Source organism: Cheilinus undulatus, linkage group 9 (genome assembly GCF_018320785.1).
Source record: "Cheilinus undulatus linkage group 9, ASM1832078v1, whole genome shotgun sequence".
In the NCBI taxonomy this organism is placed as follows: domain Eukaryota; kingdom Metazoa; phylum Chordata; class Actinopteri; order Labriformes; family Labridae; genus Cheilinus; species Cheilinus undulatus.
In genome coordinates, this window is record NC_054873.1 from 29813270 (window position 1) to 29839247 (window position 25978).

General features: G+C 38.3%; 1 protein-coding gene across 1 annotated transcript in view; it reads right to left on the minus strand.

The window, feature by feature from the left end:
• Positions 1–4309: 4309 nt before the first annotated feature.
• Positions 4310–25978, minus strand: part of rasgrf1 (Ras protein specific guanine nucleotide releasing factor 1) — a 30116-nt gene continuing 8447 nt past the window's right edge. The window contains exons 6-27 of the mRNA XM_041794887.1: positions 25147–25226; positions 24867–25060; positions 23481–23590; positions 21987–22105; positions 21532–21692; positions 16597–16660; positions 16239–16381; positions 16021–16103; positions 15682–15930; positions 13753–14123; positions 13539–13658; positions 12386–12556; positions 12102–12208; positions 11523–11635; positions 11356–11416; positions 10021–10124; positions 9846–9930; positions 9559–9756; positions 9397–9476; positions 9186–9303; positions 9035–9103; positions 4310–6987 (exon numbers count right to left, since the gene is read on the minus strand). Coding sequence (XP_041650821.1) covers positions 6895–6987; positions 9035–9103; positions 9186–9303; positions 9397–9476; positions 9559–9756; positions 9846–9930; positions 10021–10124; positions 11356–11416; positions 11523–11635; positions 12102–12208; positions 12386–12556; positions 13539–13658; positions 13753–14123; positions 15682–15930; positions 16021–16103; positions 16239–16381; positions 16597–16660; positions 21532–21692; positions 21987–22105; positions 23481–23590; positions 24867–25060; positions 25147–25226 — 2893 coding nt within the window. The 3' untranslated portion in view covers positions 4310–6894. The remainder of the gene's footprint in view (positions 6988–9034; positions 9104–9185; positions 9304–9396; positions 9477–9558; positions 9757–9845; positions 9931–10020; positions 10125–11355; positions 11417–11522; positions 11636–12101; positions 12209–12385; positions 12557–13538; positions 13659–13752; positions 14124–15681; positions 15931–16020; positions 16104–16238; positions 16382–16596; positions 16661–21531; positions 21693–21986; positions 22106–23480; positions 23591–24866; positions 25061–25146; positions 25227–25978) is intronic.

A 25978-nucleotide genomic window follows, 5' to 3' on the forward strand; every position in this document is an offset into this window, starting at 1 on the left:
GTAGGCTTACCCTAATACAATACAATAATAACTTTATTCATCCCCGAAGGGAAATTATATAGAAATTATATATAAAATTATATATTATATTTACATGTAAAAGCAAATTCTATATTTATTTGGGTGGTCTTACAAGTAAATATATAAATAAAGAGCATAGTTTGCAAATATTTATCTTGTGGTTCAACTACCTAAAATCACAATATAACCCTTATGAATGGTTCATACCAAGGTCTTTTGCTAACACTTGTGGTTTGGGCTATTGTGTGTAGCTTTAAACCAGTGTTAATTTCGTCGACTAAAACTATGACTAAAAATGTTCATCGACAGCTTTGTTTTCCATGACAAAAACTAGACTAACAAAAATAGATCTGTGATGACTAAAACTGACAAAAACTAAGTTTAGTTTTTGACTAGAATGTAATGTAGTTTTCGTTGGACATTCAAAATCCATGATATCTCTCCACTGTGGGTAATTCTGTCAAAAACAATGCAGCTGTAGCTCTTCTGTCTCTCAGCTATAGAAAGCAGGGACCCCAGGTTTGGCAGGGTGCAGAGAACATCCCACTATGACTTGGTACCAGATTTAAGCAAGACAATAAATGCTTGGACTAAAAGTAAAACCTAAAATGTGAGGACTTTTAGGGACTAAAACTAAATGGACAGAAATGACTAAAATGTGACTGAAACTAAAATTCATTTCACTTAAAGACTAAAACTAAGACTAAAATTAAAAATATCTGCCAAAATTAAAACTTCTTTAAACAATGAAATCAATTCAAATTTATGTTTAGTTTTTACAGCAATAGCTATGTCACTTTTTTTTGTGGTTCCGTATCTTCTTGGATATGTGAAGGAGGGGGGAGCTCAGTGGATACAAGCCTGGGCACCACAGCTCTAAACTATAAAGGAAAAGCAAATTGCAATTAATATGTCATAACTGTCTCATTATAATCAATAACGGAAAAAGTAATTGGCTGTTGTTAGGTGATTGCTGACTTAATAGCTGGCACTTGTGGGTACATTTGCGTTTCTTCACCATATTCTATTATAGAAATGATCTGTATGTACTGTACACACTGTTTATTTTATTCTGTTGTGCTGATTGTTAGCATGGCTTATTAGAGCCTAGTTTTCTCAAATTTACATCTGTGTAGGCATTAAACTGAAGCACTGAATCACTCTAACTTTGTTTTGTATATGTACTTGCTGCAGAGAGGATGGAGCCAGTCCAAAGTAGAACACCTGATGAACTGTGCTCGAGTCTTCAAGAAGATGAAGTTTCTTGGCCATGTGAAGCTTCCCAAGTGGAAGGCCTTCTTCAGTCAAGACTGGACTCATTACTCTTGAATCATTTAGGGGCAAGTGACTTTGTTTCATCTTCATGCATTACACCAAGGACTACCTGTCATACATATGGACACAAGCTTTTTCTTCCAAGATCTAAACTGCTTTGTGAGTATACAGAAAAGTTATCAGATGTGTTGAAAGGTTTTTTATTGCAAACATATAACTGCAGAGTTTCTTATTGTTTATCAGAGAGCTTGAATCTTTTGTTAAAAGTAGGAGTATTAGGGCACTACTGCAAAAATCTAGCAAATTAGCTGAAATTTCACATGTTTTGTCCTGTATTTTTTACAGTAAATTTCTGGTAACCACAGCTGCCAGTAATTTACTGTAAAATTTAAGTAGTTATAATAAAATACCGTTTAACATTATACGGGTCTACTGTTTTTATTACTGAGATAGATTGTATTTAGGTTTACAGGATTTCTGGTGTTTTTACAGTAATTTACCGTAAACAGGTTTGTTTCATTATCGTTATTTTTACAGCCAATCCCTGTAGAAAATGTTGTAATAGAGCTGTAACTTCTACATCAAATTACAGTAAGTTGTACAGCAAATTACCGTAAATATGGTTACAGTATAACTGTTATTTTTACAGCAAATCCTTGTATAAACGGTTACAATATTGTATTTTTTTAACAGAAATTTACAGTTAAAAAAAAACAGGTTTGAACTGTAATATTTACAGTTGTAGAACAAAAACACCGTTTTTTCTCATACATTCTCACCGTAATTTTTACAGTAAATCTCTGGTAACCACAGCTGCCAGCGTTTTACCGTAAATTTAACGGAATTTTTTTTACAGTGTAGGTGCTAAACATCTGCAGGTGTATTTGGGTATAGGTGCAGGTGTATAAACATGTGGGAGTTTCTGATGAACAAATTGAGTACGGGCAGGTTATACACTCCTGATCAAAATTTTAAGACCAGTTGAAAAATTGCAAGAATTTACATTTTGCACTGATGGATCTTAAGAAGGTTATAAGTAGAGCTTCAAAATGCAATTTATTGAAAACAACAATTATTCATCAGCTGATCAAAAGTTTAAGACCACAGCCTCTGAAAGCCAAAATCTGTGCAAAAATGTGGATTCAGTGTCATTTTCTGTTAGGTATTCACACTGTCATGACCTGATGGCAAAGGCAAAAAAGCTTTATGTCTTTGTACGTGGTTGGATTGTTGAGCAGCATAAGCAAGACTTTTTGCAACAAGCCATTGCTGCTGAGGTTGGATGCAGTAAGACAGTTATTTTGAATTTCTTCAAAGATCCTGAGGGTTGTGGGTCAGAAAGTCAAGTGGTAGACCCAAAAAAATTTCACCAGCGCTGAGCCGGAGGATCCAACTGGCTGTCCGTCAAGACACGGGATGATCCTTGACCCAAATTAAGGTGGTTACTGGTGCTGACTGCAGCCCAATAACCAACAGATGGCATCTGCGAGGAAAGGGCTTAAAAAACAAAAAACCTCTTCAAAAGCCTCATTTCTTGCAGTGCCACAAAATTCCCCTTTTGGACTTTGCAAGGGAGCACCAAACATGGGACATTGATAGGTGGAAGAAAGTTTGATTCTCTGATGAGAAAAAAAATATAGCTTGATGATCCTGATGACTTCCAACATTACTGGCATGACAAGGAGATCGCACTTGAGATGTTTTCTACGCGGCACAGCGGCGGGGACGCCATCATGATCTGTGGTGCTTTTTCCTTCAATGGAACAATGGAGCTTCAGGTTGTACAGGGGCATCAAACTACAGCTGGCTAATTGGAGATGTTGCAGCAGGCATCCCTCATGACTGAGGGCCCTCGTCTGTGTGGTAACGACTGGGTTTTTCAACAGGACAACGTTGCAGTTCACAATGCCCGCCTGACAAAGGACTTCTTCCAGGAGAATAAGTCACTCTTCTGGACCATCCTGCGTGTTCCCCTGATCTAAATCCAACTGAGAACATTTGGGGATGGATGGCAAGGGAAGTTTACAAAAATGGACGTCAGTTCCAGACAGTGGATGCCCTTCGTGATGCCATCTTCACCACTTGGAGTAAAGTTCCCACTAGCCTCCTGGAAACATCCATATTAAGCATGCCAAAACGAATTTTTGAAGTGATCAACAAGAACGGTGGAGCTACTCATTACTGAGTCTTTTTTTGAAACTTTTATTTCAGTTTTGAAGGGGTTTTCTGGGTGTTTTGAGCTATAGTCTTAAACTTTTGATTAGATGATGAACACCCTATTTTAGTTTAATTGTTGTTTTTAATAAATTGCTTACTCAAATTTCATTTTGTCTCACTCCCATTTCTTCTTTTTATATTTTGAAGCTCTACTTATGACCTTCTTAAGCTCCAACAGTGCAAAATGTAAATTTTTGCAATTATTCAACTGGTCTTAAAATTTTGACCAGGAGTGTAGCATACTCATGGCTGAATAAGTTTAGACTGTTACCAAGGTAAAGTTGCAGTAATTAACTCCTGTTTTCTCTCTTTTTAGCACTCTGCTGTGTGTGATGGACTTCATGTGACGACGAAGAACCTTGTGATTTGAACCTTGAAGAAATACCAGGTTAGAAGTTGCATTTAACTTCAAGATATTAGTAATAAAACTGAAAAGTTTTCTTAATTCTAATTTATTTTGATTAATTTATTTTCCCCTTATTAGGTTCTTTTGAAGAGGAGAATGGAGTGGTGATCTAAGATGTTGACACACTCAGATCTGTAAGCCTCCTCTGGATGTGTAGTCCTTCTATGAAATTAAAGACAAAAAGGAAAACTCTGGCCAGGAGGACCCTGCCTCCTGCATGAATTTCTATGGAATGACGGCCTGGACTAGGAGGGCATGGTTCCTTCTTTTTAAAGAGGCCAGACGTCTACTCTGGTTACCCAGCAGGCCAAATGTACTGTTGCAGTTACTGTGTGTACTTAGAAAAGTAGCATTAAAAATGGCAGCATGAACTGGGCATGCACAGTCTTGTTCAGCCCTTTAAAGCGATAGATGATTTACAAAAACACTTGAGACAAAAGGCCCCTGATATAAAATGGATTTATTAGCAAGAGGTAACTGGGAAACAATATTTTTTGTTTATTCATTATCATCATCATATCTTTTCTTTAGTTGTCTTTTAATTTTTTTCTTACAAAAGTGATAATATTTCTTGAGGTGTGGAAACATGAGGGTTGAAAGATAATTTTCATACCACTGGGTATTGCTAACAGCAAAATGTTTATTTGTTTATATATCTTATAAGAGTATGTGCATGTATAAGTGTATACAGTATAAGTATATAGTAATATTCTGTCTGTGAAGGTGTTGCATGCCTGCCATATGAGCTTCAAAAGTGTACTGTACATACATAGTAAAAATACATACAAATATTCACAGAATAAGCACTACATTACTATATTCCTGCTAACAGAAATGGTTATAGACAGGATTACAGTATAAATGCAAAACACTTTAAAGTTGTCTCCTACCTCCAAGTCATGATTTCAGGACCACACTATTGTAGCGTTTTTTGTTTAAGCTTGAGCTACAACTTTTTTGTTTGTTTTTTTAAAAGGAGTACACGGTTCCACATTGAGAAATATGCAGGGCTGCATGTACAAAATGTACAGCACATCTCAGTGAGGTGAATTAACAACAAAGTACAAAATACTTTCCCATGTACATAGAAAGAGCAGGTTACTCTCTTATACTACTACAAAAATAGTGTTTGAATGCTGCAGGCAGAGGTCATTCACATACATTTTGATCATAATTTAAACAGCAATGCATATAACAGAGTGATATACAGTCACGTTCCACAATCACTGGAACAGCAAAAAGGACAGATTGTCATTTAATTACAGAAGAGCAACAACCTTTTACTCTACAGAAGTATCGCCAAACCTGAAGATACAACATTTTCCACTTTTCTCATAAGGTGAACCAAAACCAAGAAATTTGAGCATTAGGAGATCTCGTTGTGCTGTAATTTTAATTGTAACGATAAGGTGAGATTTCTAACACCTCAAATCTTAGCAGTCTTTCAGAGAAATCGTACTTTTATGCAAGTATTGAACAAACCAAAATCTAAAGAGAAACGTAACTTACTGTATGTCTAAGGTGGGTTTGGGCTCCACATGTGATAAGATAAGAAAAAAGACATTCAGCAAAGACTGTGGTCTAGATCTGTTCTTTTCGTTACATGTCTTAAAGATAACATCTGTTATGAATTGGTGAATATAAATGAACTGTTTAAGACTAAAAAGTGTGTTGCTTTACAGAAAATCATTCTCAGGTTAATGAAGATGTGTATTTCAGTGCAGAGGTTCCAGACCATCATTGTATGTTACTTTTCAAAGTTTTGTTTGCTGCTGGCAAAGAAAAACTGAATAACTCTGCATTATATCTAGAATAGCTGTGAAGTGATTTTTAAAATCTGCATTATTACTATGTGTGTCATGCTCTCAGTAAAAAGATACTGATTTTAGCCATGCTTGCAGTATAGCTTGGGTGAATGTGATTCCAGTCTGCTGGTTAACGAGAATTACTTATAGGATCTGGACTGAAATATTGCAAATACTCGATGGACTTTACTGAAATTTGGTTCCTAGAGGGTTAACCCTAACCCTAACTTTGCTGACCCCTCCTTTTTTTCCCTCTGGTGCCACCTTAAGCTTTGCATTAATGGTTTTTTCACTGAAATGTCCTTCCAGCTGTTGAATGGCTGTCAAGACCAATGGGTTAGGCATTTATCTCCCCCTTAGGTTGATTTTATTATAATATCAGATGATTGCTTGCTTCTTATCAAGCACTATTTTTTAGTTAGATCTTCGATTAACAAAGATTGCCGAAATGGTAAACTCAACATTTTTTACATTTCCTTTTTGAAAATTTTAGCATGCTTGTGCTAGCTGTATGTTTTTAAATAAGGGTATTATACAACACAATTGACCGTATAAAAATGGTTTGTGGTGTAAAAGTCAGCTATGAACCCCTGACATTAGAGTTTTGAGATGAAATGAAGACAGAAATGCCTTTTTTTTTGGTCTAGGAAGCTCACTGACAGCTATGCTTCAGAAACCTTGCTGTCATTATCTCCACCCATTATCGTTCCTTGTCTTTTAATGGAGTTAAATTCTCTGTGCTCTTTTACCTGATTTGATGCAGTTACATTTTTACAGTGCTACATTGGTTGCAGAGAAACTCAGTCATCAATAAAACTCAAGCAAAGAGAATGACAGCTGGCAGCACAAATGCTCAGAAAGTGCAAAGTTGACACAGTATGAGATGATGCAAAATAATGTCATTGGTCACAGAGACAACATTGTTGTGTTCATTTAGTGACCTCTGTTATTATGCTGTAAAACACAAAGAGAAAATTAAACTCAAGCAGGTTGCGCCATTGCGGCAGTAAGAAAAAAAATCTACTGTAAGGTTTTGTGGTTTCAAACAACCTCAAACATCTACTGTACAGAAGAGTAAATATTAAACATGTACAACTATACAAATGGATGTGTTGGTCAACTCATGTGAAGTATTAGCAGGGAAAATAATGTGGTGGTCCAACTTCAATATTAGTTGGGCACTTTGGGCTCAATTCTGAGTGAGGATTCGTACATGCTTTCTTCATCCAGAACAGAGCTCATATCCAGTAAATACTGGGCTACCTGAAACAGAAACAGAAGAGATGACGTTTATATAGAGTTTAATACACCTTCATGCTCTGAAAAACTGCAAAAAAAGCTATAGCACTAAATACCATCCATTAAACCTGGGGTTTCCGTGATGAACCTTGTAAAATAAAGGAATGACTAGTTGCGACTCACAGCATGAAGGTAATGACAGGTTAATTGATAACAGACATATTTTATTAATGGCTGATAAGGCAAATAGCCAATGTTAACGATGCGCAGATGCATTGGCTCTTTTTTTTACTTTTGAATCAACTCTTTGAACATCGTCATCAGCAAGATTGGCCCCAAGCCATTTGTAAATAATGTGGGAATGAACCAATGTGTGTAGCAGATGCTTGTCTGTTGTTTCCTATCAATAGTGGGAGATGCACACAGATAGCTGACTAAACGATTAAATTCAGATCACTTTTGGTCCGCACCAGAATCGTAAGTCAGCTAAAATAATTATTTGCATTTATCCACAATATGGAAAAAAATCTAACTGCCATTTTCCCCAATATTGCAATTGCAATTTAACATTCAATTATTTTTAAGTTCCTCATCTTATGTATTTTTCAACTAAGACAACCCATGAATAATTCTATACAATAAACAACACAATGTTAAATTTAACTAGGGCTGAAAGATTTTGAAAAAAATGACACTTAAATGTTTGCATTATGTGCAAAGCATAACATCTTTGCTGCAAAAAAAAAAAAAGTTTTAAACTGGCATTTTGACACACATTTTAAGTCAAAGAAATATTGCACCTTCTGCGGTTTGAAACTTAAAGAAGCCAGATTGGGATTTAATCCAAATATCGATTCATTGCCCAGCCCTAACTCAGTCTGCAGTGCCAGCATTGCTAACGTTAGCCCCATTCTGCAAACCAACTTTGCATTTTTATTGTGTGACGTTTTTACTGGTGCAGTGTGAAGTTGGTTTACAGAATTTATTAGCTTAACTTTAGACTAGGTGGGTAAATGCAATTATATTTTATATTTTGTGTGTCAAAATCAGATGGGAAATTATATGCCTGAAAACATCACTAGAATTTAGCACATCTATAAACTGATGCAGAAAAGAGATTTATTTTGAGAAGATGTGACCTATTGTACAAACTCTGACCAACTGGGAGCCATTGGATCTGAGTTGTACAATCAGAACATCTCAAGTCAATGGCCATTGGTTTGCCCCAGCTACTACTGGATCCGCCCCTGGTCAGGATGATGCAGCAGAGAGGGTAAATTCTGAAGACTCATTAACACATCACACACAAACTAAGAGCAAACTGCACAAAGCTGACTAACTTAATTAGAGTGTTGGTTCTCTAAGATGATAAGCATGACATGGTTTGTAAATTGGACCTTAAGATGGAGCAGACAGAGAAGTAAATCTGTGCTGTTTAGTGTTGTAATCTGTCTCTTCTCATTAGGGCATAATGTGTTATTGGGATATGGGTATTGTTATGGTGGTTAGCATGTTTACAGTTTTCATTGTTGTCATGATTTAGTCATGAAAATGAACATTTCAACAAATACCTTTTGTCAAAATGTTTGTTTATAGAATTAACACAGCATTTCTGCCTAGTGTCACCACCAATGACAAGCACAAGTTATATGTCCTAAAGTGGGCCATATTTTATTTCATTTTAAGAATCTGGGGGAGCTGACACTTGGAAAATGAACCATGTGCAGCAGTTGACCGATGGGCCACAGGTTGGACACCCCTGGTATTTAGGTATTTGGTTGAACTAACCACAAAACGAGTCATCACAGATTTCCTGTGTGAGGGGTGGCGAGTACACACTGATTCTTTTTTTTTTGTTTTTTTTAGCCTAGTAGTCCTTGTTAAAGGAAATTTGGAGTATATGTAAACCCAACATGTCTGAAAAATAAAGGTGACTAATGTGAATTCACTTCAGTTTCCACAGGTATTTATAACTCAATTTTTGCACGTGTCTCTACTCGTGTTGCAGTGCCATATCTCATGTAGCAAAAAGACTGCACCCCACTAACCTACAGTTTTTACTATGATTTACCTTTGGTTGCATGTCAATCTTGTATGCTGTTTGCTGAAACTGTCTGATCTCTCTGATGATGTGAGAAATCTGGAAAACAGGGAATATAACATTTTACTCTGACTTTAAAATGTGATTTTGTGCCAATGTGACAATACACCAAACATCTTACCATTCTCATCTTGGAGAAGTTGACCAAGTTGTCTTCCGTGTAGTTTGGTGTTCCCTCCTCGATGAAAGCCAAGTCAGTGAGGTACATCCCTAGATAGGGCACGCAGGGTGGATCACAACTAATGCAGGGGAAAAAACAAAAAATTAATCATTTGTAGTGCATTTTTTCATTGGTAAACAAGTCCTAAACTAGGTCCTAAAAGGGAACTCACTTCTTCAAAGCCTCTCTCAGGTTTTTGAACCTGCCTTCGGATGACACCAGCTTCTGCAGTTTGTCAATCAGTGCTTTTGTCTAGAAAAAAAAACAACAGATATCACTTGCACCAATCACATTAGAAAAAAAAAAGACAAACAGTTAATAGGAGGACACGCACCTGCTTTGAAACTTTGAGCCAGGTCTTCTTGAGGCGAAAGACAGAGCTGCGGTTGAGGGAGGAGGTGATCTCAAGCACAGCGTTGTAGTTGTGGAGACAGCGACAGATGTCGGCTACAGCAACCCATTTCTCTATAACCGATACACGAGTGACCACATCCTCACAGCGCAGGATCTCTGTGGCAATCAGGTTGCTTATCTTTCAGGAGAAAGAGAAAACAAATGGTTTAAATCAATTTTATGTTGACAACCAATAAGAGGAGATGAATTGTCTTGACTCACACATACATCATTGAAGTGCTTTGTCGTTCTCATGATGTATGGCGTCTTCTCATTTTTGTCATTCTTCATCCAGCCTTGCCCAAAGAATTCCCTGTAAGGTTTACAGATTGATAAAATGATCAGGTGGATGCTGAGTTGATGTATTTGTTGCTTTTTGCAGCTCCAGTGTGACGGCACTCACTCATATGGGATGACCTTAAACACCAGGTGGTCCAAAAGAGTGAGCTGTTCTGCAATCTCTAATGCAGAGTGACTCTCAAAGGGTTCAGCCCTCCCTCCTCCCACCTGGAATTCACAAAACCATACAAAAATGATTAGGATTGTAGCAGGGAGCCATTAAAAAAAAGCAGCAGCTAGTAAAAACAGCACATAAATAGTGTGTGAATGAAACATTTGTAAACAGCCACCCTTTCCATCAGTGTGGTTGATGATTAGCTTTTGTGGGGGCAGTTCTAGTAGTTTCTGTTCAGGCAAGAGTACAGCATTGGCTGCTTAGCTCCATAGGAATAAAGCTGTAACTCACCTCACCTGTCCCAGTAAATGACTGGAATTCACGCACACCGGCTAAGGTGGGCAAATTAAGCATGTGGACTAAGTACTTGCCAAACCCCCAAAGAACTGTTTACTGTGCGTTAGTGATGACAACAGCAATTCTGTGATTTGCCCTGTCAAGCTACCTTTCAGTAATAGCAGACTTCAGTACCTCAGCATTATTTTTTTAGTATTTCAAGATAGCGTATCACAATTTTTTTAAATCGAGGACTATTAATTGGAAAAAAAGGCAGTAGGAAATAGCAAATGTTGCTCAGTGAACTCAGCTTTTATGAGCCAATCTACACATTAATAAAAACATAATTCTAATAATTTCTAATGGAAATTAAGTACTTAGTGATGTTGCTTTTTATTTTATGATCACAGTTTTTCTTAACCTTGCAAAACTTATGGATTGGCCAGATTCTGTCTATCTTGCAAAGCTTCAGGCTGAAATCCTTGTTTCCAGTTGGATGATGGCCTGACCAATCAGGATCATTTAGGAGAGCCAGGCTGTAGCTAAATCTATGGTGTTGTTGTACTGCAAACCGGTACACTTGGCTGAACAGATTAGTGTGGATGCAGCTATAGTGATAGCTTAATCAGAACCTCTAAATCAAATCAAAAGAAAAGAAAAGACTCTCACTGAAAGCTTTTCTTGGTGGAAAAGATAGACCAGCTTCAGTGTGAGTTTGATTTACCAACTGGCTCCACTGAGGGTGAACGACGATAATGGCTGCCTGTTAAACTTACATTCAGTATCTTGTTCCCTAGTGTGAAACATACTACGTTATTTTGTTGCCATGACTGACTCATGATGAATATCATGGATTTTTTTTTTAGAGGTCCTGCTCTCCCCTAACACCATCTATGGGCTGTTACCCATATGGATGTGAAATATATCCCATGCCATGGATATCTGAAACAGACTATCTGGTGTGTCAGGTTATTCACAATAAAATTAACAATCATGGAGTCTACTCACCAGAAGTGTCACATCTTCCAGGGATATCTGGTTGTCACCGTGGTCTTCCTGAGTAAGGGTCCTGACAGAAAGTAAAGAAGAGGCCAAGCTCTGAATGTAGAGTATGTGACATCTTACTGGAGCTAAGTTTTAACACACACAAATGTAACTCTTCAGTCAAACCGTACCTGATGATGTTTGCGGCTGCTTTCCTCTCCTGTGTCAGCAGCTCAGGGTCGTGCATTACTTCATCCAGGAAGGCAATAACTTTTGTTTTTAGCTCATTGTTGCTTTCAAAGTCCTGGAAAAATATGAACAAAAGGCGACTTTAGAACAACAAAATGATTTGATGTTACTGGTTAAATGATGTTTCTTATGCCTGCTGCTTTAGGAAAAAATAGAATAAATTATCATTTTAAGTTAATCACGTTGCATTTTTTTCTTGTCAGAACTTGCCAAAGACAAATCAGTTGATTTACAAAGAGTTTAGCAACTGTGAGATAGTTTTAGTAATCACAAATTTGAATGAAGCCACTTTTTTTTAGAGCCAGATGCTTTAGCTCCTTACATCTAACACCATTTTGTAAACTTTGTGCCAATTTAAAGAATGAAGTCAGGATCCCTACTGCATATGAAAATAAATCAATAAACATGTATAATCAACCAAATACATGCTTTAAAGGGTTTATCTATCAAAAGACTAAAATATTTTCAGTTGGAAATCTATTGACTTGGGCCTATGGATAAATTGTGAGGGAATATTTTACCGGAGAGTGTTTGGACACCCAGTGCCTCAGAACATTTAGGACTCTGTTGGTCGCGGCTCGTCTGATCACAAACTCCTTGTCCCCATTTCTCTGATCTGTTGGGAAGCCTACAGAAGAAAGTGTAAAATTAGTCTTTTTATTAATCTTACCTCTCTATGATACTTTTATTATAGACAAATACTAACAAGTTTATGAATCCTTAAATCTAAATTCAATGCTAATGGGACCTGCAGTTTTTACTGTTGTTGGCACTGTGGGTTAGAATAATGGAGAGATGTATGTACCAGTACTGGCAAGGGACATCCGCCGATATTTTTCCTTGGTAGGTGTTCCCTCATTGGCTCCAGCTGTAGCAATAGCAAATGCAGAGGCAGCAGAGAGGGCACTGCGGTTGTTGTCCAGCTCTCGACATGAGGACATCACCATGCCATTGTTGTAGGAAAACAAAGAGAACTCTACAAAGAAGCAATATAAGAGAAAATAACCCTCCAGAAAGTGGCAACAGATCGACTTTTATTGTTTGCAATTTGAATGGGTTTCCTGTTTGAAGAACAACATAATCAATAGAGCAATTTTATTTAATTTGACTCATAATTTATAAAAAAAAAGTACGATTTATATAACTGTCTGTATTGACTGCAAAATGACCTACTTGTTGTTGCACAAACCTCCACTAGGGGGCTCTGTAGGACAACATGACTGTCTCCCTCTAGACTTTCCTTTCCAAGAGGCTTTGATATTCAAGATGGTTGCAGCTAAATATAGCCACCAAATATCAGCATAACAGAGGAATCAACAGATTCTCTGCAGTCTGCTGTGCTTAAATCCTGGAATTGTAGACAGAGCAGCTCCACAATGAGCAGCTAGCAGAGAAACGGTCTCTGCTCTACAATTTCAGTTAATTCTTTGTCTCACACTATAAATGTGTGTCTTGTCATAAGATTTAAAAGGCATAGATAATCTTGGCTCCAGTGAAAAAGCCTTATTGCTGGGGGCGGAAAGGAAAACACGCTCTTGATGCAGTTGCTATGACACAAGTTTCCCTAACACCTACTGAAGCCAAGCATTGGCTTTCCTCACATGATTATAACCATTTACCAATCATATTTTACATAAATTGTTTATCACACTTCCTTTTTGTCCTCTTTTACACAAAAATATCTAAAAGAATGGCTGTGGCAGTTAAGCACAAAAAGAAAGCTTAGTTTACATCCAGAGCAGCCCATAAACTACCTACACAGGGTAAAACGCCTTTATTCCTAGGCTAAGACTATTTATAGCCTCAGGCTTTTGTTTTTATTATGTGATCTGTAACTGGTCTGTGAAAGAGAGAAGAAAACAGTCTGGAGGACTCAGGGAGGAACTGACAGGCATCTTGCTTGGATATCTGTATGAAGGAATAAAAATGTTAGTGCACATTATGAGAACATGCTGTACCTGAGGAGTTTTTGCATTTGATGTTCTTTGGGGTCGTTGGTGACTTGGTTGGTGAAGCCTCTGCTTCCCCCTCATCACTCTGATTTTGATCATTGTCACTTTCTTCTCGTACAGAAAGATCTGTATTATAACAAAAATACACGGGTCATTAAAAAGATAATTGCAGCAATTAATAATGAGAATAATCCCCGAAGACTGACTCCCGCTGTCTGACCTTGTTTGCACATTGATGTCTCCTCTGTCTTGTCCTTCTTGTCCTCGCCCTCATCAGGGATTTTGCTGGTGATCGGGCTGGACACATACAGTTTGTTGATATCCAAGGTGGTCTTGCTGAATGGGGACATGGATGAGTACATGCTTGCATAGCCGTTTGAGGAGCAGCTGAGGGCAGCCAGGTCAAGAGCTTTGCCCCCAGTGATGATGGGGATGTTGAGGGAGAGCTTTCGCCGACGGTTTGGGGATGAATTCTTAGCGATCGCAAGAGGAGGAGGGGAGGAGAACTTCCTGCTGGCCCTGGGGGAACTTGGAGGCTCTCCATAAAGCAGTTTACTGTTCTGACTGCTCGCAAAGAATAACTCCAGGGACCTGCATCAAGGGAGGATGTATGCATTTGAATTTAGGACACAGGAATATATTTCTTTTGATATTTAATACCTAATGTCTGTGTTTCAAGAGCTCCACTAAATACATAACACCTCCTAAATAATTAATCCAAACTGAGTCAGCCCAGCAACTAGAAGTCTCTATGCAGCTGTTTCTTATCGTTTTAGAGCAGAATACAAGCTGCAGTGTTGCAGAAAACCTCTCCCACTCCCTGCCACCCTCCTGGCGACCTCACGGGTTCCCATAAATAGCACAGCGAGTGATAGTGCGCATGGCCACTGCTGACACAAGCAGCCGAGTGTAGGTGTCTCACAGTGACATGACAAGCACCATGGGAGCGCATGCTGCAGGGCGTGGGCATGGGGAGCTCCCCGTGATCTCAACCCCACAGTGAGGCCCCCATGCTCAAGGCCTGTGAATTAACCAGTTAGCCCTCACTCCAACACTGTCAATTTTCACACTAAGCGTCTTTTGCAGAGGAGAGAATGAGTGAGAAAGAAGGAAAGAGGGAGAGGGAGGAGAGGGAGGGATCCTGCAGCACCAAGGTTGGTTGCCATAGAGCGACAGAGCCCAGTTTAGACACTGGACCCATCCACTGCCTTTGACCACAGAATATAGGCATGTTCTCTGTGATACACAGTAAGTGTGAAAGTATCATAGAGCTTTCCTCTGTTGCTTCACCTGCTAGCCAAAATCATCAAAAAAAGAAACCCGTCGAATCCTCAAAAATACCACAAATTGAACACAAATAAGCTGCTGCTGAATTATATTGATTCCAAAAACTGTAACTGTCTATCAGTCACTCTTCAAGGTGGCAGTCCTGTACCCTCTCAATCTGAACCTTAGCGCTAGTTCATGCAGGACACACTAGTCACACGCCAAACCATGATCAGCTGACAGCCAGCTGATCCTACGTACCACCTCCCAACTCCCACAGCCAATCACAGCTCTTTCTCTTAACACATCGGTGTATTTAAATATGACATACTTCTCACTAATCCCTGCTTGCATTAATGCTGATGCACCATGCTGCTGGTAAAGCTTAGCCTCCTCCACCCCAGCCTCCTTCATAGCATAAAGTTTGTTGTACCCTCATTCAGATTCATGCTACTATGTTTTAATTGCATTTAACTAATGTTATTGTGTTCAATACACATTGTCATAAGTGTATTTGTTCTTATGGCGGTTTCTAGCCATGCCCTCCCTGTAAAGTCAAAGCATGCTGCTTGACTAACCCAGGGAGCATCTTTTGAGCTGCTGGAAAGCTTGAGCTGAGATCCTCAAATGAAACTACTCACAGCTAGCTCATTGCAAAAAGAGGAACAAAGCACTTATACAGCTGCAGTTTCAGCTAAAGCAGGCCAGCTCCTTAACTCCAACACATGCTCTGCATCTATTAGAGGACAGCAAAGCTTCACATCACGTTACATTAGTCTCATCTTTATGCTCCACAGATGCCAAACATATCAAATAAGATTTGTTTGTCTATTGTTAAAGCTGCTGACTACCTTCCCATCTGTCCAAATGCAGTGTGACTCACCGTGCAGGAATGGCACTGATGGGCTTCTTGTAGATGGTGATGAGTTTGTCTAGAACCACATCGGCAGTGGTGAAGACACGATAGGAGTGCAGGAAGGTGTTGAGGAAGTCGATGGAGAGAAAACGAAGGTCAGTCAGCCTTTCCAGCAGGCGCTCCACACTGGCATAGCGGATCTGCAGCACCTTGCAGGAGTTCATCATTTTACTGAAGCGGATGTCCACGTCATCACAGTACAAACTTGAATCAGACCTGCTCGGAAAAAAGAGCATGGAAATAAGTGCCAAAACAACTGAGAAGATACAGAGTGGCATACAGTATATAAAAACAAACATAGCTTACTTGATCATTTGTGGCACTGTGACTTTGGAGTTGTCCTCAAAGGCGTTCATCATCAGCCCATTGCAGCGGATGTTGTCTATGCACTGCAGGACATATGTAGTTGAAGTAAACAGAAAGGACAGAGGAAATGTTAGTGAGTTCTGTTACGTGCAGGATTTCTGCAGACATCCTCGGCTTTTTCAACAGACTGCTGGAACTTATGATTCTCGCTGACGTGCCTGGCTGATGTCACTGGTCCATGCAGACTTCTCTTGCCTCGAGGAGGCAACCAGGATGACTGTGAATGACTGGCTGTCCTTTGGCTCAACCACAATCTTGAAGTCCAGGTGCTCCATATCCTGACCGCTTTTGTCTGATTTAGCTTTTAGTCAAACACACACACACACACAAAGATTCGATTGTTAATTTTAGTCTGTGTTATCTGAATCTGTAATTGAGAGAGAACATCTTTCAGTTCTTTTAAATAATAGTTATAAAGATAAATAAATCCTGCCACACTCAAACATTATAAAAAACATCACAAATGGCACATAAGATGCATTTTTCTGAAAGCATCTATATGAATAAAACACTCACACTCATCATCTGTTCCCTCAGGGTCCTCCATGAGAGTACAGTCTATGAGAGAGACGACTCCATTCTGCAAACAATACATAATAAATTCTTCATACAAGACCCATTTCACTCAGCTTTCTATTATATCACCAAATACATCACAGGACATCAAATAACTAAAAATACTTTTGAATGAGTTTGAAAAAGAAATAACTGCATTTTCAAAAAAGACCAAGCAACCTCTCCTCTGCCATTTAATTTCTATGCCATTCATAATTTATAAGTCAAAGGCAATAGATGAATGCAAGTTATTTCTCTTAACTCTAGTTCAAAATGAAAATATTATAACTCAACAAATGTCCTGTATGAGATCTCTTAGGTTCCACCATCATAAGTGGCCTGCTAAGATTTTGGCATTGCCATGAACCTGCTGTCTTTCAGCTCATTTTCTTCTTATAACACAGCTCTAATATTGGAGCCATCTGACTTAACAATAAGGCTGAAATCAGAGAAGTAAAATTAGAAACGGCAATGACTGGATTACACGCATGCATCATTTCCAGTGAATCCCATGTGCCTGTGAGGGTAATTTGCATCTTATGTGGAAATGGTAGATCCTGCAGCCAACAGTGATGACTCAATTTCGTCATAGAGAGGAAATACTGAATGTAAAGTTAATACTACATAAAATCAGAAAAAAACCCAGACATTAAGTGGTGTCTCAGACAGGTGATGATTAATAAATACCTCATGTATTTATTGTTTAACATGTATGCTAATGCTAAAGGGGTAGATTTTTTTTAAATGGTTACGTACCATATGCAATGTGGTTTCCCAAATTAAAGAACTTCAAGAGCACTATTACTGAATCTGATGCTCCCTTAGCACTTAACTTTTTAGTCAGTTTGAGCTCATTGTTTAGTCATTTATCTTTACACAGAGGTTTTTTGTTATCTCTCAGAGTTTCAATTTTGGCACAGCAGGCAATTTTGTTTTAGTAAGAGGGATTTAAAAAACAATTAAATAGAGCTGAAAACTAAGAACCACCTAGTAGATAGACATAGTTAAAGACCAGCTGGTAAAAATAGCTTAGCATGACGCAGCTAAAACCGAGGAGTTTTCTCCCAGAAAACCACAGAGATAAAACATACAGCTCAAAGAGAATTGGCCCTGCACAAATGTCAAAAAAATGTGTGTATATTATGTGCAATTGGTCTTAGTGCCTCTGAGTTAGCATCATAGTAAGTTTTTTGGTGTATCCTGAGGTGTTAGTGGAGCTGTAGCCTTTTCTTGGACTTTAAATATCAACCATCTCTTTATAATGTTTAATAATACATTGTAATTTCACTCCACCTAGACATTGCATAGATATCAGAACTAGGGATGGGTACCTTTCACATCTGAATCGATACCTTATCAATGCCCAACACCTGCAAATCAGTACCGGTATGCAGTGGTACACTATTATGGCATTTTTGCGTGTGTATATGCAATAATAAATGTTATTTAGTTTATTTAAAAATCTCACAACCTTAGAATTTTAAATATTCATTTCTCAATATCAAACACTATCAAATACCAAATACATCAAAACAACAACACCGTTTTGTAATGTAACATCACAAGTGTTTTTACCAACATGAAAAACCTAAACTATTGTAACTACCCAGTGGTTTTTCTTTATATTACATGTAATAAAACTCAGCCCTACTACCTCCTACTCCTCTTCTATCCCCTCTTGGAAAATTGTGTGTAGATGCTGCTATGTTAAAACTGCATGGGTCATAAATGATTTCAAAAGTTCACAATTTCATGTGAAGAGTCTGAGAATGTCTGTAAGGTGAAAAGGGTTAAAAACTGTTAAAATAATCCTGTTTGTATGTAGAACTAATGTTCCGAGTTTTGGTTCCGTTACTACACAATTAAGTGACGGGCCACACTGACGCTGATGCTGCATTCCTTTTGTTGTCCTAACTTGTATTCTGACTTGTTTTTCCGACTTCTGACCAGAAGTGGCAGATGGAACGTCTCCCAAAGTCGTATTTACAACTCATGCGCTCGTTTTTCACAGAGCACTCCAACCTCGACGACACAATATAGTGGCACAAAGCATTAAGTGTAGTAAGAGCTGGGATTTTGACCTGTTTTCAGAATCTTTTGATGTTTCTCAGTGCATTTTTAGAAACGGTAGACACAGCACTACCTGCAGTTGCATGCAGTGTGAAGCAACTGTCTTGCAATGCATGAAGTACTGTGCAATGTGTTGTTTTAATGGCTCATCAGCTAGCAACTGGTCAATTTTGCTAAAAACAATGAATGGGTAACACAAGAACAGCATCCATCATTCTTCCAACTCGGGGTTGTGACAAAAGGAACACAAACAACAAGAAATCCATTTTTTTCAGATGAATGTGACGTCATTCCCACTTTCAACTTACGAGGTAAATGGATTGCAGCATAAGCACATTACCGCCGCGAATTTGTATGAGACATGTATGAGGACTGTTACCACTCACATCTGGAATGAATGAAGAAGATGAAGGACTCCAAACAACTAAAGAATCTCTGTTCAGGACAAGCAGTGCAACAAGGTATTTTGTTTTATATACAGTTTTATTTTATGTTTGCACAAAAATTGAAATCTTACACTTTGTAAATACTTGGATGTCCTTTTGATACATTTGCAGTTCTTACAGCAGTATGTTGGTGTGTTGGAGAGATGTGAGCATGATGATGTTACTAAGATGACGCTCCACAAGATTTCTGTCTGTCTGTTGTCGTGAAGAGATCTACCATGTGTGTTGGGGTACATGGAGGCTGAATACGTTTTAAACAAATAAAAAATTGAGGATGGAGTCAAAATAAAAGTATATAATTTTACAAATTAAAGTATTACTAACTACACATGAGAGGAAACAAACTACTTCTTGCATGAACTACATGTACTGCACATCTTCTTTCCTAGAGCAGTTCTTTTTCAACAACACTAACATGTAAACTGTCTTGGGTAAGAGCAAAGTCCGGCTCACACACTGATCAATCAATTGTGACCACGCAGAAAGCACAACCAAGCCTTAACCCAAAAAAACATCATGCACCTGAACCTAGCACACTAAGTCTTTTGGGTTCTATTTGTATTCACTGCTAACATTTGTAGAATGTGGCAAATTGTTTCATACTGTGATGAAATAAGCAGATGTGGCTCTGTCACTCCTTGAAAATCCCTCTGGATTCATTCATCCTGACAGAGATCTTCATACGGCACCAGCTGTGCCCATTTGGAGAGATGGACTTTTAGGATACACTCAAACTAGGCAATCCATACCGTGCCTGGGCACATTTGGGCTTAACTGAGTGTCTGTTAGTTGGCTGAGAGAACAAACTTGTGCCTTATCTGGTATATTTTCGTGGTTGATATCCCCATGATAAATGAGAAAATTACGGTGTTCAAAGTGAGGTTTCGGGGGAGGGATGAGGAAGGAGTAGCCACTGTTTTGAATCATCACTCATCTCACTGCATCCTCAGATTTGATGTATTGAAGTGGAAAGCCTTGCACTTCACGTCACAAAATGCAGTGCAGTCTGGATCATATGTACAGTCCCCTCCAAAAGTATTGGAACGGTGGGCCCAATCCCTTTATTTTTGATGTAGACTTAAAACAGTTGGGTTTGACATCAAAAGATGAATATGAGACAATAAATCAACATTTCAGCTTTTATTTCCAAGTACTTACGTCTGGATCTGATACACCACTTCGAAAAGCACTCTTGTTTGAACACACCCATTGTTCATGTGAGCAAAAGTATTGGAAAATGTGACTGATAAGTGTGTTTTGTTGCCCAATGACATTGATTATTCACACAATAAACAGTAATAAATGTCTACACTCAGTTTCAGATTTGGGTTTTGTCAGTGCAGACTGCATTTATAGTTGAGAGGTGTGACCAACATGAAAACCAGTGAGCTGTCTATGGGTGAAAAACAAACAACTGTAAAACATTAGCATGATTAACAGAAAGGCCAGGCTGGAATTTGCCAAAGAGTACAGAGAAGAGCCTCAAACATTCTGGGACAAAGTTTTATGGACTGATGAGACAAAGATGAACCTTTTCAAAGTGATGGAAAAGCAAAAGTTTGTAGAAAGAAAGGATCTGCTCATGATCCCAAACATAAAAGCTCATCTGTGAAACACAGTGTATGTAATGTCATGGCTTGGGCTTGCATGGCTTCATCTGGGACGGGCTCATTAATATTTATTTATGATGTAACACATGATGGCAGCAGAAATGAACTCAGAAGTCTTCAGAAACATTTTGTCTGCCAATTTAAAGAAAAATGCAACCAAACTGATTGGGAGTTCTTCCATCATATAGCAAAATAACGACCCAAAACACACTGCCAAAACAACACAGATATTCATCAGAGGTAGGAAGTGGAAGGTTTTAGACTGCCCAAATCAATCTCCAGACTTAAACCCTATAGAGCATGCATTTTACCTCCCAAAGAGGAGATTAAAGGGAGTAACCCCCCAAAACAAACAACAACTGAAAGAGGCTGCGGTGAAAGCCTGGAAAAGCATCACACAAGAAGAATGCTAAAGTTTGGCGATGTCAGTGGATCACAGGCTTGATGCAGTTACTGCAAGAAAAGGATTTCCAACTAAATATTAAGTCTTATTCACTTTAATGTGTTTTAAGTCTATCTGTTCAAATATTTTTGCTCACCTAAAAATTTGGTGTTCCATTACAAATAATGCTACCTCCTAAGTTGTGTATCAGATCCAGATGTAAATACCTGGAAATAAATGCTGAATTGTTGATCACTCACAATGTTTGTGGATAAAAGACACATATTTCTAATTTTGCACTCTTCATCCCCTCTTTATTCCTCTGTTCAGTTTATGAAGAGGAGGGTATTTATACGCAACTCCTCCAAGCTAGCCAGCATTTACCCACCTTGGTGAGATGAAGCTTTCCCCCAGAACCTCTGGTACAGATGATTAAGTGCTTGGAGAAGAGAAAGCACTGCCTTTCCCCTTCCTTCTTCAGGGACAGAGAGCCCAGTCGCCCACGGGTGATCTTTCCCTTCTCACTCATCGGCACTTGGATGAGAGACCCTGTATATTGTGCAAATAAAAGGAGGGCAAAGAAACAAGAAGGAAGATACATATATATATATATATATATATATATATAAGAGGAGAAGATGCAAGAGAAGGTGAGATTTATTCAAAAATAGAACAAGAAGAGGATCTAATAAGACACGATTTAGATAAAATTCTCACTCTGCAGCACAGGGTTGAAGCTGTAAAATGAATCTGTCAGACAGCTAAGGATAGACAGATAATCGCTTCTTCAGTGGAACTACGTCTATCTTCAACAGGACTTGAACACCCGAGTGTGGGTCTTACCTTGTCTCACAAAAGTCTGGCTGGTGTCCAGGAGGATTTCACAGCCCTCCACGATCATGCGCTCTATTGCCAGGTTCTTCCGTATGTTTTCAGTCTCACTCACTTCATCGTGCATAATTCTAGGAAAAAGAGAAATCACACAATAATCATTTGAGGAGAGCAGAAGTGCATAAATTCCACCAGAAAGTAAAACACACAAATAAAGTCTTTAAAAATGTGAATGTCAGTATTTGCGATGACTGTCTTGCAAGCACTTTACATTGTTCATTGTTTATAACATGGATTTAAAAGAACAATTTGGTTGCATTTATACTTTTAAAACATTTTGTCTGAATTGTTTTGGCATACTAAAGTCATAATGTGATTACACACCTGTCTACAAATCATTAGGTGTATACACTGTGAGGTAGGTAAATGTTGTTCTAAAAACTTTGTGCGACTATGTATGAGGCTTGAGAATAAAGCCACAATCAAATTTTAATCCCTTAGTGATACTCTTTTTGTAAGTCTGTGCCAATGTGTTAAGAAGTCTACTGTACTCAGAGTTTTAAAATCTTGAGCGTACAATTTCACCACATTGACAATAAGGGGTCAATAGATAATCAGCCAGGCCAATTATTAAGGCAAATATTTGTCATTTGGCTGATTATTTGTGTCTGCATTTTATTTTTAATCAATAAATCTAATTAAACAAGAAGTGCTATTTTCATTCACTGCAAGGTGTGTCCTTCCCTCTAATCCTGCTTTCCCCTCACAAGTTTTTATGTGTTGTCCTTCAAACACCATCTGGCTGGCTACGTATCCCATGAAAATCTGCAAATCAAAAAAGCCTGGGTGTAACCGGCACTGTATGCTTCTTTTTCTTCTTTTGTTGTCATGATTTGTTCAGATAGGGTCAACAGTCTTTTGAATGACTTTATTAGCTACACTGTAAAATCAATATAGATGCAAAACACATTGTCAATGCTTTGATCAATTCAAAATAAAGTGATGAAACTATGGCAGTTCTCCATTTCACATTCAGTTGGTTGACATTTTAAATGTCCAACAGTCCAGCACTAAAATTTTAGTCCCATTTTTAATTTTTATATGTTAGCTAGTCTTTCTCATTGAAAATAAAGGATGCTGACAAACATTTTTAGAAACATTTTCAGTAGACAAAGTTAACACAGTATTAATAAATGCAAATATGCACTGATTTATCAAGATAAATATTCTTGTGCAACTGAGGCATGACAAGTTCAAATGTAGTTTGTTTTAAGTTTCTGGTGAATAAACACAACTGTATTGTTTCGGTTGTAAGAAATAATCCATCACCCACTGAAAATGACGTTGACATTAACAACCCATTTTGTAGATTCACTTGCTAAAGAGGCTAAAGGTGAAACATGCTGTATTTCCACTTCATTTTCAGTTTCCCATGCAGCTCCTAAAACCAGCCTTGCAGTTGTCATGTAAAGTCATGAAGGGATTTTAGATGAAACCAGGATTTACCTGGAGAGCTCCTCTAGCTTGGATTTGGCATAGTCCAGACTGTTTCTTTCGATATGTTCATGAGGTGTGTGGGCCAAGAGTTCATGGAGTGTGAGGATGTAGCGAGGAATCTACAGAGAAAAAAGAAACAGGGGGTTCACACTCAAGTATAAGCTTATATGCATGCATGAGCACAAAGATGTGCACAGAGGAGTATACACGTGCATGTAAACTAATGAGTAGTAGATCAATTGAGAGCACAATCTACGCTCATCAGCAAAAATATACCATCAGCACAGCCTGCTGTAGGCCCCAGCAGAGAGAGCCATCAGGAAACTGCTTGCATCATCAGAAAGGGTCCGTTATTAAAGCCTGAGCTCCAAAAGCAACTGCTTTTTATAGACATGAAAAACACTACAGGGATATTCTGGGCCATAGCAGACAAATGCCTGCTGTTTCTGTTCTTGATCAGTGCTGCTGCAATATGGGACATTGCTCAAAGAGCCAACGTCGGGGGCGAGCTCTTTAAGCCAAGTCTGACTAAGGCATCATGGCCAAGTCCTAAACACATTCATGATAGTATTGATAATTGGAAATTAGGGAATGGGTTTAAATTAATCCTATGTTGTGTTTTTAATTTTTAGCAGCAAAAAACCCAAGCAGAAGAAACACTGATCATATAAGGTAAACTTAGCTTATGGACAAGAGACCAACTAATACACTAAAACTTTGAGAAGTTTTGTTATGATGGTAGGATATATTTTTCTTACACTCTCTTACTCTTCACATTTACAGTACAACAGATTCATAATTTAATGTTTAGAAACATGACAGCCATAAACAGTTGAACAAATAGTCTTAATCATTAAATTCAAACACCTGTTGGTTGAAATAACAGTGCCAGTGGGTGAAAACTGATAAAAATAGCCTTGAATTAAAAAAGAACATGAAGGAATACTGAAAAAGAAAGGGACCCCATAGGTAAAGCTGATAAAATAGCACTTCATTATCAACAATCAGGAATATGTGAAATTTAGGATGAGGTCAATTAAACTACTCCAGTTCAGACTTTCGATTTGCATTTACTGGGGTCTTTAATTTCATTTACCTTTGTGATAATTGATTTAAGGAACAACCAGCCATGAATATTTACAGAACAAATCATCAAACTGCTTTACAGACAGCTACACTTTGGTTTCATTGGCATAGCCATATCCAGCTAGTAGCTATTAAGTTGTTGAATTATATGGCTCGAGGGTAACATTTTTATGTGAGGAGAACAACTTGGCCCAGAGTGGCTGTGAGATCAGAATTAACAACAAAATCCCGCTTCAGGCGGCAGCTCTGCAGCAAACAAATTGGTCTGCCTTTATTTCTTGTGTATATCAGTGAGACAAATGAGCCAACCTGGAACATGGGGTAGGTGAGGAAGGTCTCCAGAGTCCTCTCCTCACAGTCAGGCTTGGCCTCATACTGCTTCAGCAGCTTGTCAAAGTCTCGGTTCTGCTTGCAGTGGGCCAGGATCTGCAAGCTGTACTGATGGTTCCTCACAAACTCCTGGTAGATATTCAGCATGGGAAGAAGGATGTCGAAGAGGTCGGCTGGATAGAAATGGACACCAAGACTGTTACAATGACACCAGCAATGCTGAAGGTTTGAAAAAGAACTAAATCAGAGGTTTTCTTACCAAGCACTAATGTTGGCCAGCTGGCTATTCTGGCTTTGAGACCCTGGTAAAATATCTGATGTAGGAACATAATAGTTTCACTGAAAGAACAAAGAATAGAAAACATGTTAAACAGTACAAAATTTAATCATTCATTCAGCATCAATTTGAATTTGAATTTTTTGAGGCAGTTTTCCTTCTTTAGTCAGTTACAGTACGATGATTTATCATTGGGGAATCATCTTAATTATTTCAACTAGATAAAAATGCGATTTCAAGCTGATATTGAGTGGAGATGCTGAGAGCTGAACTGTGGAAGAACTGCTGAAAATAGCTGAAAAAAAGCATAAAAATAGCTAAAAATAGTATAAAAGCTGAAGAATGTGATACCCAATTTGTGAAAAATGTGAAAACATTGCTCAAAAAATCAAAATACCGAAACCAGTAACAAAAACAAAAAAAAAAACAAACAAAACAAAACAAAAAAAAAACAAAACAAAAAAAAAAAAACAAAAGTTGGCCACTGCTTCACTGATGGAGTAGCCTATCGAGTGTAAAAGCTGATGGTGTGTGAGATGGTGCTAAAGAGGTGGAGATATTGTTTACAGTTTTAAAACCATTATAGTATAAGCGACATGTATGAATGAAGTTTGGATGTATTATGATAGACAGACAATGTGAGACAACAGAAAGAAGGTGTCATGGATGTATAAAGGCTTAAAAAAAAACACTTGATGGAGAGGGGAGCATTGGTTGGGAAGAAAGAGGAGGAAGAGATGGAGTCTCATTAGATAAACTAGAAAAGCACTCGGGGAGCGCAGACCTCCGCCATTAGCCCTATCTCTCAAATCCT